This window comes from Puma concolor, chromosome D1 (assembly GCF_028749965.1).
Source record: "Puma concolor isolate L17-30 chromosome D1, mPumCon1.1.hap2, whole genome shotgun sequence".
NCBI lineage: Eukaryota > Metazoa > Chordata > Mammalia > Carnivora > Felidae > Puma > Puma concolor.
Genome location: NC_141676.1, coordinates 4,169,740 through 4,184,091, shown reverse-complemented (window position 1 = coordinate 4,184,091; position 14,352 = coordinate 4,169,740). Strand labels below are relative to the sequence as shown.

The 14,352-nt window shown below is 53.4% G+C and overlaps 2 protein-coding genes across 7 annotated transcripts in view; both read right to left on the bottom strand.

Annotated features, from left to right (window-relative positions):
* TESMIN (testis expressed metallothionein like protein) overlaps positions 1-9,971 on the bottom strand; it is a 38,292-nt gene extending 28,321 nt beyond the window's left edge. The window contains exons 1-5 of one of the 5 annotated variants that reach the window (XM_086676674.1): positions 9,855-9,971; positions 7,589-8,134; positions 5,470-5,628; positions 3,019-3,139; positions 895-968 (exon numbers count right to left, since the gene is read on the bottom strand). In XM_086676674.1, the coding sequence (XP_086532800.1) occupies positions 895-968; positions 3,019-3,139; positions 5,470-5,628; positions 7,589-8,059 (825 nt within the window). In that variant the 5' untranslated portion in view covers positions 8,060-8,134; positions 9,855-9,971. The other 4 variants (XM_086676675.1, XM_086676673.1, XM_086676671.1 and 1 more) reach the window with 4 other exon arrangements.
* Positions 9,972-11,203: 1,232 nt separating this feature from the next.
* The window catches only part of CPT1A (carnitine palmitoyltransferase 1A), a 56,279-nt gene continuing 53,130 nt past the window's right edge, over positions 11,204-14,352 (bottom strand). For both annotated transcript variants that reach the window (XM_086676669.1, XM_086676670.1), the window contains exon 19: positions 11,204-13,508. In XM_086676669.1, coding sequence (XP_086532795.1) covers positions 13,422-13,508 — 87 coding nt within the window. In that variant the 3' untranslated portion in view covers positions 11,204-13,421. The remainder of the gene's footprint in view (positions 13,509-14,352) is intronic.

Here is a 14,352-nt window from a genome sequence, read left to right as displayed (position 1 = left end):
ACCTCCTCCCTGTCTCTACAGCAGGATGACCCTGTGCTGTGATGTTCTGCTTTCCTGGAAAGTTCTCCCACGTGATAGTCACAGGGCTCACCCTCTCCTCTCTTTCAGGCTTTTGCTCGACTGTCACCTCGGTGGAGCTGAATGTGACTGCCCTCCTCCCCAGCGGACTTCCATACCCCTATGCCCATCCTCCGCTCTCCCAGCATCCGTTATAAATCGTTACATTTGCCTGGTGTCTGTCTCCCACACTAAAATGTAAGCTGCAGGGGGCAGAGTCACACGCTTTCTTTTCTTCCCTTTAATTTTTTTTTTTTTTTTTAACGTTCATTTATTCTTGAGACCGAGGGAGACGGAGCACGAGCAGGGCAGGGGTAGAGAGAGAGGGAGACACAGAATCGGAAGCAGGCTCCAGGCTCTGAGCTGTCAGCACAGAGCCCGACGCGGGGCTTGAACCCACGGACTGCGAGATCGTGGCCTGAGCCGAAGTCGGACGCTCAACCGACAGAGCCCCCCCAGGTGCCCCCTAAAAGCACTTTAAACTTTAAAAAAGCATTTCCATTACACCAAGGAAACTGAAGCATATTCTATCCCAAGTGGGAAGCATGTGCTGGTGGGTGGCTGGGCCACAAAGGACGAGTTCAACAAATGGGCACAGCGACGGTCTAGAGGCCGTAGCAAGGGCACGACAGCCCCCACGGTGGGCACAGAACTGTGTCTCAAAGTCACTCCACTCCCTCCCGACCCCCGGGGTCTGACCCAGCGGCGAAGGTACGGGGTACTTGGTAAAGGCAGAGGATAAATTCTATTTCCTGAGTAAGTCCAACCTCGACAATTGAAATGTTAGGAGAAAATAATGCCCAACTGTATTTTTTTTAATTTAAAACAATGACTCACTTGTGTAACGAGATTTAATTTTGCTGGGACTGGCAAAAATCTTCCTACTAAAGTAGTCATTGGTTTAGGGACATCTGTAAGGAAGACAATTAAAATTAATTGGTAACATGCATTGTTTCTTTTCGTTTGCACATGGAAGAAAGTACAAACACGATCACGAATCACGGATTTATCGTGTGCAAAATCATTTAAACTTATCTTCATCCCATTTGGTTTTTTACCCTGTAAAACCTTTGGAGTCAATGTATTTTATTTTATTTGTTTGCTTATCACACCCTTTTTCTTGGTCATAAAGCTACTTAAGCTCCCAAGGATAGTCGACTATATTCAACACACACACACACACACACACACACCCCTCTGTTGCCAGTGCCCAGGATCCCAAACTGTGTGCCAAGGTGCCCTCAGGTACCACAGCCAACTCAGCAGGGAGTCTCAGCATCGTCACACTTTCAGAGGAAGCACAACGACATCTGTTGGACACCACGCGAACTACTTGCAATTTATGTGCATTCTCTTTTCAAATGGCTACTCTCTTGCTAGGATGTAAATACGTATAAGGCTATTTGGACCACACTCTTTAACTACCGGCACTGTTAGTATCTCTCTGGTCTAAGGGTGCTACGAAAAACACTCCCCAGGCGTTAAGGGCCCTGAAGATCTCTGTGTGCATGAGTCCATGTGGAAGAAATGTGTCTTAGCGTCCTGAATCACTTAACCAACGGGAACACATTTCTTGCTCCTGGCTTATGCGGCCTTTGAGTGACATTATCTTGAGACTCTGGTAACAGGATGCACTGATTTTACGCGGGTATTTAATATGTGCATGGGGACGGGGGGGTTACGATTATGTGACAAGGAAGCAGATTTGGAGAACATTATATAAACCCTCTCCTTCTGTGGATCTAAGGGCATTAGGATTTTGTCATGTTCCAGAAGGACGGAAATGAGGAAAGCACCCCTCTCTGCCCGTGTAGAGGATCAGACGCCTCTCCGACCTACAGCGAATGGAGCCAGAAAATCCGTGGGCACGTAGCAAAGGGCTTCTAGAAGACAAAACCCCAAGCCCGATCCTGTATCGTTGAAAAGCAAATGTCTTGAAGGCGTTTTGTCTGTCCCTAAATAAAGACAGGATGGGATAGGAGTCATGATATTTCTTTTGGCCATGAACTCCAAAGTTCCACCGAAATGACATCTGTATTTATTCTTGATTTAAATTATTGGCAGGTGCATCACGGGGAACAGAGTCAACATATTGTATCAACTTTGTGCGGTAACAGATGTAATCAGACTTCTTGTGTTGATCAGTTCCCAGTGCATACAAATGTCAAATCACTACGTCATTCACATGAAACTAGCATAAGATGGTATGTTAATTACACTTCAACAACAACAAAAATAAATAAATCATTGGCAAGGTCAGTGAAACATCGGATAAGAACATTCTGGTTAACTCCAGGTTTAGAATAACGATCACGTATATGATCCACACAGAGAGGCCCAGTTCTCAAGAATGAGTGTCTAACTTTTGTAAACCCAATCCTAAAGCGATGTCATTTATTCTTTCTCTGATCATGTATAAGCAATTTGGGGAGAATCAAGTACTTATAGGTCATTAATTATGGTGATGCCCGTTTAAAGATGTTTCGGAGTGGGTCGCAGCAAAATCAGCACTGGCTATAGTTATTTCAAAGCTCACGGTGATTAAAGCCCAGCCATAGTTCTCATCCACCACGTGAAAACGTTCCCATTAAAATGTGTATGGTTTATACCCCACCTGAACAGTCAGCCCCCACCCAGTGTGGGGAAGTTTGGTATTTCCGCCCAGTCCCCTGTAGACACACCCACCCATCGGTGACAGCAGTCGCCTCTTGGGACCCCCAAAGCTCTCTGCAGCCAGCAACACGAGGGGGTAACCGCCCAAGAACACAGCGCACATCAATTCGTCTACACGGATTTGTTTTCTATTCCTACTTCACCCACAAGGGCTGTGAGACTTGCCACACTGCCCGTTTCATAACCTAACTGCCTGTTTCACGTTTACTCTACCTCCAAAGCCAAACACACTCACTCACAACTTACGTACGACGTAGGACACAATTTTCGTAGGAGTTTGCTCTGTACCTGACTGTAAGTAGTTATTTTGGTCTGGATACTGAGGAACCAAATGAACTGCTTTTAGCTCTCTCGTGCCAGAATTGTCTACACACAGCATTTGTGTGCCCCCTTTCAACTGACATATCACCTAAAATGAGAAATAATGATCAGGTTTCGTTTTTAAAAGATAGCCAGTAATAGGAACTTAGAGAACCTTAAATCTGAGAAAGTGACTTTAATCCAGAATTTCAGTTTTAATGGAAACGGCAAACTAGAGATCTGTTCTCGAGTTCTGACTCTACGATAACATGCTCTCTGGAGGCACCGCCCCCCGCCCCCGGAAGCGTGTTGTGAGACGTGTCCGGTGTGTTGATGGAAGTCTGCTGACGCCTTCCCCTACGGGTGCCTGTCTGCGGAGGGTCAGGGTCATGAGCAGGCGACCATGCACCAGGGCTCCCTCCACCACCCTTGGGCCCCACTGTCAGCACGAATGAAGAGTGTGTCGATGGGCCCAGTGCCAGCCCCGTTCAGGTCTAGGTAACCGTAAGAAAGACTTTGTCCCCCTGACTTCATCTCTGGAGCTGGTCACACCCTTAGGATATAATCTTTAATTTTATGACTTGTTCTCCCCTGCTATACACACATATTTATCATTCTTGTACACGTGTGTTTTTTTTTCTAATGTTCATTTATCTTATTCCCTGCAAGCACCATTTAGAAAGGCTAATCCGGGGCGCCTGGGTGGCTTGGTCGGTTAAGTGTCCCGACTTCAGCTCAGGTCAGGATCTCACGGTCCGTGAGTTCGAGCCCCGCGTCGGGCTCTGTGCTGACCGCTCAGAGCCTGGAGCCTGCTTCAGATTCTGTGTCTCCCTCTCTCTCTGCCCCATCCCCACTCATGCTCTGTCTCTCTCTGTCTCAAAAATAAATAAACGTTAAAAAAATTTTTTTTAATTAAAAAAAATAAAAAATAAAAAAAGAAAGGCTAATCCAAGAAGCCGAAGATTCGAAGAGGCCATGTCAGTCTTCCTGGGCCTGACTGGCACTCTCAGATCACCCAGTTGGATTCGAACCACCGACAAATCCTCAGCGAGCCAGGTGAGTCCGTCAGTCAAAGACATAAGTCAAGCAAAGCACAGACAGAGTCCTCGCTGGGTGCGCTCCCGTCCAAGCCATTACGGCGTGAATACGGAAGAGAAGTCGTGGTTTCTGCCCACGCACAGCTTCTAATTCTGACAGTCAAACCACAGATACCCAGAGAAGCTGTGGTTTCTGACTTTAAGTCGCCTTTGGGTTTCCCAGACAGGAAAACCTGAATAAGCATAAAGGACTGGGGTTACCAGAATAACGCACGGAGAGCCTTGCAAATGCTGATCGCTGGGTCAAACCCTTAGATCACCCTGACATTGGCTAAGAGGCCAGTATTCACGTTTGGTTGGAATTTTATTTGTATTCGGAGGATAGAGCCCTAGCCACACACACACACACACACACACACACACACACAGGTGCACAAAACTGGGGGAAACGTCCAGAGTGGGCTCTCCCGGGCTCTGCCGTGTCCCCCCCAGGAGCGTGCCCAGGCTACTCGGTCGTCGGGCAGCACTGGAAGGTTCTCATCCTGCTCGCCTGGTTCGGGCATCCTGGGAAAGCTCTGCTCTCAGAACGCGTGGGCCTGAGTAAAACCACAGAGAGGCAGGGGCTAGTGTGTGCCCCAGCTAAGCCCAGGTCTGTGATGAGCTCATTTTCAAGCGTTTCCTAGTTCAAGTCTGTGCCTTAGAGCTTAGGCCTCCTTTCTCAGAATAAAGAGCCGCCACGGAGAAGGCAATCTCTGTCTGTGGTTCCTTGGACTCTTTGCTAGAGGAACAGGCGGGCCCCGATCCTCGGGCTCCCCTCTCCTCCGGAGGCCTCACCACATGGAGACCTGGAGTCCCAGATGTACCACTGGCAAGCACACCATGTAGCATCTCTGTTTTCTGAACCATGAAACGTAGATAAAAATTATGTCTCCCCTACAGAGTTGACAGGAGGATTAAATGGAAATACAAAGTAACACCAGCACATAAACCACAGTCATGCGAGTATTACTTGGCATTATTAGGAATGTGGGGGCAGGCAGGAAGGGAAACAGCCACCCCGGAACCCCAGCACCGCCCGCCCAACCACAGAGCTTTGCAGGCTCCCCGGTCCCTGGGTCACCCCCCGGGTCTGCACTGGCCGAGGGGACTTGCGGTTACCCTCCTTGGCAACACGGCAACGCCCTGACCTTTGTCTGGTCTGCTACGACCCGGGCAAGGAGGATCTTGGAGACGAACGGAGCCCTAGCAAGGTCCTAATTACGTCCCTCTTCTGCGAGATGAGACAGCCAAAAAGGCGGGGTCGACAAGTAAACAGGATGAAATCAACGACTCCTGTTGACTTGGCGACGATCGGGGTCAAACGTTTAAGATCCCGTTAGACACATTTCTTTGGCATCGTTACCATTGGGTTAGAGTCTTTCTTGAGAGAGCAGCCGGCGGCCTCCTCTGCTTCCTGGGATGATTCAAACGTGTGACAGGGTTCGGGGCCAAGGGCGTTCTGAAAAGTTGCCTCCTCTGGGTTGTTACTTATAACTGCACCACCGGCTTCCTTTATTCCCACCTAAAAAAAGCAATTTTTATTCTAGAGATCACACCGTGGCCACAGGGGTTCATGGCTGCATAATACGGAAAATTCTCTGTGGAAGTTACGTTTTTTAAAGTAAAGAGAGCCCTTCCCTTTCCTTCTGCCCCTCACTGTCATTCTCCCTATGGGGGGCAAGGGGTGAGGGGGTGGGGGGGGTGCGATGAGCCATGTGACCAGCGTCGCTGGGGAGTAAGGACCCGGAGGACTGAGACCATCTGCCCTCAATTGAGGTACCCCGGGTGTGGAGCTGTGATTTCGAGGTGGCGCTCATGCGGTTTCAAACACACGTCGTAAGGACCTCCCGGCTGGCCGGGGTGCCCCTGGAGCTGCTGGACGGCCCCCCACCCTGTAAAGGAGCTGACAGCCCTGTGGGACCTCCCTCAAAATGGCCTCAAAGACTGCCCCTTTCTCCCCGTTCTTAGAGCGTGCTCATCAGGTTGTATTTAATGTTTCAGTTGACTATTTTGTTTTGTTTTTTCTCGAGACGCCCGCAATCCCCGCTGATGCTTCAGTAATGTTGAGAACGCATTCACAGCCGAACTTACAATTACACAGTAGTGCTCTCCTGACTGCGTGGCAGGACGATCACTAACCAGAAACACTGAGGTCAGGGGGAACTGCCAACCGTGTCTCCAAGCCATGCGCGGTAACAGCTGCCCACTCAGTGGCACGGGGCACCACCACCAGAGAGGGGGCGAAATGCCAGGGGTACCACTGAAAATCAATGCAATTTAAAAACCAAAAAGACTCATGGGGAGCCTGGGCGGCTCAGTCGGTTACACGTCCTACTTCAGCTCAGGTCATGATCTCGCGGTCCGTTGAGTTCGAGCCCCACTTGGGGCTCTGTGCCGACAGCTCGGAGCCTGGAGCCTGCTTCCGATTCAGTGTCTCCCTCTCTCTCTCTCTCTGCCCTTTCCCCACTCACACTCTGTCTCTCACTCAAGAATAAAAAAATAAATAAAATAAAAACATTAAAAAAAAAAAAAGACTCAGTGGTTAAAGAAATTGCCATCAGATTTCGGTATTCCAAAACCATGAGGATTCTTCCTAAAATTTGCCGAGAACACAGTGACTTTCCAAACTAGGTCCCTTTAGGGGGCAGCACACATTTCCTCGGGATCCTTCGTTGCCTTTATTTTTTTTTTTTTAATTTTTTTTCAATGTTTTTTATTTATTTTTGGGACAGAGAGAGACAGAGCATGAATGGGGAAGGGGCAGAGAGAGAGGGAGACACAGAATCGGAAACAGGCTCCAGGCTCCGAGCCATCAGCCCAGAGCCTGACGTGGGGCTCGAACTCACGGACCGCGAGATCGTGACCTGGCTGAAGTCGGACGCTTAACCGACTGCGCCACCCAGGCGCCCCCTTCGTTGCCTTTAAAAACGGACTTGTTTCCTTTCGGCGAGAACACAGCAGAAATTACCAGTGGTTCTAAAAGGGGGCGGTCGGCTGACAATTAGCGGGAGTTTATGTAAACTGGGATTCGTGTTACATGTGCCCAAGGAACAGCCCCTTAGCAGCAGAAAGCAGCTCTCACATTTTGATTCCACGATTCCATGAAAACTCAACCACACTGCACTTTTCACAGGCACTATTAACACTAACGTCAACAGGGGCCCCTTTCCTAAAGCCAGTGACAGCAACAGGGCCCAGGACGACGCGCTTCCTGGCTCCTTCCCTCTGCTGCCCTGTGCTCTCTGCAGCGTTAGCCCACCTTGGAACCAGGGCCCCAAGACCCGACTCTCCTCCGGGCAGAATGGCTCGCTGGGGAGCTGTCACCCGGCTTCCAGAGCGGGGCGCTCAGTTGGAAGGCGTGAATCCAACCGGGGATGCTACGAAAGGCTTGTGGGGGGGGGGGGGGTCTTGGGACGGCCAGTGTCACTCTGTCTGGGACAGGGTGACAGAGGTCCCGAGCCTTTTTCCCACATGGATCTTACTGGAATCACCCGGACACCGGGGTGGGCGGCTCCTTCCCTGGCCCAGGCGCCCAGGGGCAGGACGGCGGGACTCCTGTGCGGGGCCAGCAGGGAGGACAGGAAGTGGACGTTGTAGGCCTGCGGCTGCGGGGCCACGGGCAGGACGGCGTCTTCCAGGGGGCTGAGGTCGGGGAGGCCGGGGTACTCCGCCAGCATCTCCTGGGCGTGGTCGCCCCCCCCCAGCTCCGCTTTGTCCTGGGTCTCACAGTCCGCCTGCAGCGGGGGGCTGAACGCGTGCAGGAGGGGCCCCGTGGGGTCCGCAGGGCTCAGGTACGCGTCTTTAAACATGTGGAACTCGCCCTCCTCGTGCTTCACCACCACCGGGGCTCTCAGGGTGAGGTTTTCCGAAACAAACGGACTGTCTGCGCTGAAAAGGTCTGTCACCATCTCCTCGGGACTGGACATCCCGCCAAGCAGAGGGGCCTCCTCCATGTCTGCTGAGGGGACCTCGGGCCGGGCGTCGCCCTGCACCCCTCGCCGCGCGCAATCCGGCCGGGAGCCAAGCACCTGCACACACATGGCCAGGTGAGGGGGGTGCGGCCCCGCCCTGACCCCGGGGGTCCCTCCATCCCCCACCCAGGGCCTGACCCGGGAGAGGTCCCCCCATCCCTAAGGGCCTGACCCGAGAAAGGTCCCCCCCATCCCCAAGGGGCTGACCCGAGAGAAGTCCCTCCTCCCCCACCGCCGTCCCTGAGGGCCTGGCCGGGGAGGGGTCCCTCTGTCCCCAAGGGGCTGACCAGGAAGAGGTCCCTCCATCCCCGAGGGGCTGACTGGGGAGGGGTCCCACCCGTCCCCGAGGGTCTGACCCGACAGGTACCCCCGTCCCCGAGGGGCTGACCCGGGAGAGGTACCCCAGTCCCCAAGGGGCTGATCGGGGAGGGGCCCCGTGGTTCCCAAGGCGCTGACCCAGGAGAGGTACCACCATCCCCGAGGGGATGACCCGAGAGAGATCCCCCTGTCCCCGAGGGCCTGACCAGGGAGAGGTCCCTCCATCCCCGAGGGGCTGACCCGGGAGAGGTCTCCCCATCCCTAAGGGCCTGACCCGAGAAAGGTCCGCCCCGTCCCCAAGGGGCTGACCCGAGAGAGATCCCCCTGTCCCCAAGGGCCTAACCAGGGAGAGGTCCCTTCTTCCCCGACGGGCTGACTGGGGAGGGATCACACCACTCCCCGAGGGTCTGACCCGACAGGTACCCCCATCCCCGAGGGGCTGACCCTAGAGAGGTCCCCCCGTCCCCGAGGGCTTGGCCTGAAAAAGGTACCCCCATCCCCGAGGGGTTGACCCAGGAGAGGTACCCCCGTCCCCGAGGGCCTGGCCCGAGAGAGGTCCCCCCGTCCCCGAGAGGCTGACCCAGGAGAGGTCCCTCCATCCCCGAGGGGCTGACTGGGGAGGGGTCCCACCCGTCCCCGAGGGTCTGACCCGACAGGTACCCCCGTCCCCGAGGGGCTGACCCGGGAGAGGTACCCCAGTCCCCAAGGGGCTGATCGGGGAGGGGCCCCGTGGTTCCCAAGGCGCTGACCCAGGAGAGGTACCACCATCCCCGAGGGACTGACCCGAGAGAGATCCCCCTGTCCCCGAGGGCCTGACCAGGGAGAGGTCCCTCCATCCCCGAGGGGCTGACCCGAGAGAGGTCCCCCCGTTCCCGAGGGCCTGACCCGAGAGAGATCCCCCCTGTCCCCAAGGGCCTAACCAAGGAGAGGTCCCTCCATCCCCGAGGGGCTGACTGGGGAGGGGTCCCACCAATCCCAGAGGGTCTGACCCGACAGGTACCCCCGTCCCCGAGGGGCTGACCCGGGAGAGGTACCCCAGTCCCCAAGGGGCTGATCGGGGAGGGGCCCCGTGGTTCCCAAGGCGCTGACCCAGGAGAGGTACCACCATCCCCGAGGGGATGACCCGAGAGAGATCCCCCTGTCCCCGAGGGCCTGACCAGGGAGAGGTCCCTCCATCCCCGAGGGGCTGACCCGGGAGAGGTCCCCCCATCCCCGAGGGGCTGACCCGGGAGAGGCACCCCCGTCCCCGAGGGCTTGGCCCGAGAGAGGTACCCCTGTCCCCGTGGGGCTGACCCGGGAGGGGCCCCGCGGTCTCCGAGGCCCTGACTAGGGGACCCACGGTCCCTCTCCCCTCCTGCAGACCCCTAGGCCGGGCCCGGGGACCGCGGGGATATCGATGTCGGCTGACGTTTCAGTTGTCGGAGGGGGCGCGGGCTCAGGCCTCTTCAGGGGAACGCACCTGGGGCCGCGGGGGCTGCGGGAGCGCGGATCCAGGATGCGGGGCGAGCTGGCCCCTCACGTGCCCGTGGCCGTTGGCGGTTGGGACTGGGAACGGGGCGGGGCAGCGGCGGGCGGGGCCACTGCGTGGGCGGAGCCGAGCTGCGGGTGCGTCAGGAGGGGGCGGGGCCGGCTGCTGCGGGGGTGGGAGGTCGGAGGCGGGGCGGGGGGCGGGGTGAGGGCCGGGGAAGCTCCCGGGGTCCTCAGCGCCAGGCTCACAGGGAGAAACTGAGGCCCTGAGACCAGTCTGACTTGTTCAGATCAAAATTAAGGTAGATTTTTTTTCCTTAAGTGAATAATACATAATCTCTCCTACTGAAATATTTAAACATTACAAATGGGGCTGAAGTTTCCTTAAGCACCATGCCAGTCCCCAAAGGGGATGCTGAAGTCGGCTGTGGATCTTTCCAGCCCTCTCCAGGGCCTCACTTACACGGGCATGTGTCGATGAGCTTACTCTCATTTTATGGCTGAAATAGTCACATCACGAGGAAGTTCAGCGGAGTTCGGGGCAGGGCTAAGAACGCAGTGGGGCTTCCCGAACTGTAGGGATCTGGAAGGCAGCCGATGCGAACAGCAGCGAAGAGCTCAAAGAGCCTGTGACCAAGCACATCAGCCCGTGAGGCCCTGCCCTTCACTCTCTCGTGACATTCGCATCGAGCCGCTCTGATCATCAGGCGTGCGCAGCCACCTGTGTGAGTCACAAGCCAGCCAGACTCAAAGACCCAGGAGCTCTGGAACACTCCTAGATGTAATGCCGGCCCGGCTGGGTCAGCCAAAGCCAGAGCCATCTTGTTCCTCAGGCCCGGGCCCAACTCCACCTCCTGTTTGAGCCAGCTACGTCCCCCTACTCATGACCCTCTCGTCTGCCTTGGGACTCCAAGGATCCTTTGAACGGCTGTCTTGGTTCTCTCCTCCCCCCACTGGATCCAATCTCCACCACCACCAGAACCTGGTGGGGCCCCCGCTCTAGCGAGCAGAGCTTGGCACGCAATAGGCACTCAATAAAGACTACTGAGAAAACGAATTCGTGCATTCACCGAACAGATACTTGTTGAGCACCTACTATACGAAGGACACTGTTCCAGGCGTGGGGGCGGGAAGGGAACACATAAAGGGATGAAGAATAGAAACCCACGGCCCACAGCAGCTTCCTTTCTCAGCGAGGCCTGTGAATCTTGTGATGTGCACTCTGCCCAAGCCAGGCCATCGGCACAAACCCCTCACCTCTGTCTCCAGGGCCTGACTTCTTCCTTCGTCCCTGACTCATAGCCTCCTTACCAACATAAGGGAAGAGCCAGAAACAAAGACTGGGATTAATGTTTTATTAATGATAACATTCATCCTGCATTTCTAAGATTTACATCCAAAAGAGCATATTGTATTTACATGCAACGGACAGCCCAAGGTAACAAATTCAAACCACAGCTCCTTTAAGAAAAGACTATGGCTTATTCCACGTTAAATTAAATACATTAATACTCTTCCCTTCTCCTTGCAACACGTACACTAAAAACCCACTCTTTTTTCTTTCAGGAAATATAAAATTGCATTGATAACTGCGCTGGTTAACGACAGGTAATTACATTGGAAATATTTAAACCTGAGAGACAAGCCCAAATAGGTATTAAGTGCTACGGGTCAACATTCAAATTCACATGCGAACGCGAAGGGAATGCAGACTTGTCAGGTCAATAGTGCAGGATTTAGGTGGCTCTGACAGTCGCCGACGCCCCCTTGATTGGAAGCCGTGCCCACCCGGGGGCAGACTGCGTTAGTCCCCACCCCCCACCTCCTTGACTGTGAACCACAGATGAACCGAGGGTTATCATAGTTGTTGGTTTTCATCTTAGTTTTGCTTTTGTTTTTTTTGTGGTTTTTTTTGCCTGTTTTCATTTCTTCTTGCTTTTAAGAGCAAAAAAAAAAAAAAAAAAAATCTTTGGCCCATTTAGGTGGGAATTTTGCATGAAAACATATACATAAATAAATGTGCTCTGCAAGCAAGCGCCCTGTCTCCTCCAACAGTTCAGCCTGGCCATTGTATCACTGGAGTGCACAACTCTTTACAGAAGCAAGCCCGACCGGAGCAAAGTGGTCAGAAAAATAAATACACAGTTTTAAAAACGGGACAGCTGAGCCTGTCACTACTGCCCAGAGGCAGTGGGTTATTTCATTCCATGATCCTTAAGTGTTACATTAAATACGGAAGACGATTCAGTGCATAATCGCTTTTTGGTCAATCAGACTCTCTCCATAAAGGCACTCCCCACCCGAAGGATAGCACCTGTCACCGGTGACTCATGGCGGGTCACCGAGATGGCGTGGCCTCCTGTTCCCATCTCCCCGCATCTCCGCTGGCAAGGAGAGGGGTCCTCCCTCCCCAGGTGGGGTTAGAAAGCACACCCGGGGCCTCCAGGTGCTGCACTGTCCTGACCCTTCTGAGGTCACTCTTCCCGTTTCTTGAGCTTTTTTTCCTTCGTCAGTGGTCAACGTCACGCCCTCCTTGCCATCAGCCCGGGGAAGCAGTAATCCCGAGGCACGTCCTGTACCTTTTTATTCTTCAGTGACTACGGCAGACATGGTCATGATCTCCCTCGCTCCCCGTTTCTGACACACGCACACTCTTTCTTTTGTCGCTTAATGATGCAAGGAAGGCGGGCCGAAGAGAGGGCTCTAGGCCAGCTACCCTCCCAAGGAAACGGGTCTTTCTAGGGGTAGGGAAGCCACAGGAAACACTTATTTACAGGGTTATCCGCTCCGTAAACGAGAAAGGAGTAAGATGCTCACCATTCCACCTGAAGGTTTGCAGAGCACATCTTTCCTACGGTCTCCCTTTCATTAGGGCCTCACGTTTTTAAGGCACTGGGTTTGAAGACTTGCACGGTCAGTAAAAACTACAGAATACGGGATGCTTAACTCGCTTCAGACACGGAGAGGCACACACAGACTACCAAGCCAGACGAGGACAGAGTTACTACCCACAGGGACACAAAACTGGTTCCCAAAGCACAAGGCTTCCATTAGTGCATTATACACGCGTCAACTACGAACAGTCTAACATCTCTGCCTGGAACGCTTCTCTCTCTGCACAAAAAAAAGCTCCGATAAAAAGTAAATGCCCGTTAAGGACCAGGTATTTGGTCCCCACCGAGGAAACGTGCCACTGTCATTTCCCACGGGTGAAGTCACAACCCCACTAGTCCCTTAACTAGCTCAACCAGATTTTTATCCCATATAGAAACGCAGTGTGGCTGCAAAAACTTTCTGGGGGGGGGGGGGGGGAGGGAGGGGGGCACCTTATCAAACATTCCCAAAGTCAGGACCTGCCAGGAAGTAGTGGGATTATACTTCACAGGGTGAAGAAGGCTGTTCTAGGAAACAAACAACACCACCAAACCCCGGGCGGGAAGGAAAACTTCTGGGTTTCTTGAGCGATTTTTCACCCCGAGCTATAATCAGGAGCAACAGCTACTTTTCATTTGGTTTTTATCAGCAGAGCTTGTTTTCCTTCACGGTGGCTCTCGTGGGATTACTTTCTGGAGTTGGAGCTGAACCCAAACAAACCGATGATGTCAGTCATGGCCTGTTTCAGGTGCTTCCCAAAGCGATGCGAGTCCTGGCGTTCAAAAACAAAAACCGGGAAAACACACGTTACGACGCGTAAATCCCCATACCGTGAGCCACTTACAAACGGCCCCTTGCAAACATTCCTCTTTGCCAGTTCTCGAAGCTCTGACTTTATGGCTTCATCACTATGTCACGCGTCCTGAAGACGTGCTGAGGGTTCGCAGAGATAACCGGCCGTGTGCGTGTGCGGGTGTGCTTTTGCTGGAAGGCCACCCCTCATGGCAACACGTTACATAAAACACGATAAATAAATGAATTCCAGTCCTCTCTGCTAACAGGGCACTTGGCATTGCTTTCAGGCGTTGCTTTCCACGTGGAAAGGAAGCATAGAGACAAGGATAGGGGGCTCCAGCGTGGCTCAGTCGGTTAAGCGTCCAACTTCGGCTCAGGTCATGACCTCACAGTTTGTGAGTTCAAGCCCCACGTCTGGCTCTGTGCTGACGGCTCGGAGCCCGGAGCCTGCTGCGGATTCTGTGTCTCCCTCGCTCTCTGCCCCTCCCCCGCTCACACTCTGTCTCTCTCAAAAATAAACATTAAAAAATTTTGTTTTAATTTTTTCAGTTAATTAGGTTGAGAGAGGAGCGCCTGGGTGGCTCAGCTCGTTATGCATCCCACTCTTGTTTTGGTTCAGGTCGTGATCCCATGGTTCGTGGGTTCAGGCTCCGCATCGGGCTCCATACTATTAGCACAGAGCCTGCTTGGGATTCTCTCTCTCTCTCTCTCTCTCTCTCAAATTAAATCAACTGAAAAACTTAGGTTAAGAGAATTTTTAAATTCATTTATTTGAAACAAAGTCCAAGGCACGTAAAAGTATACAGTTGGTCTTTTCCATC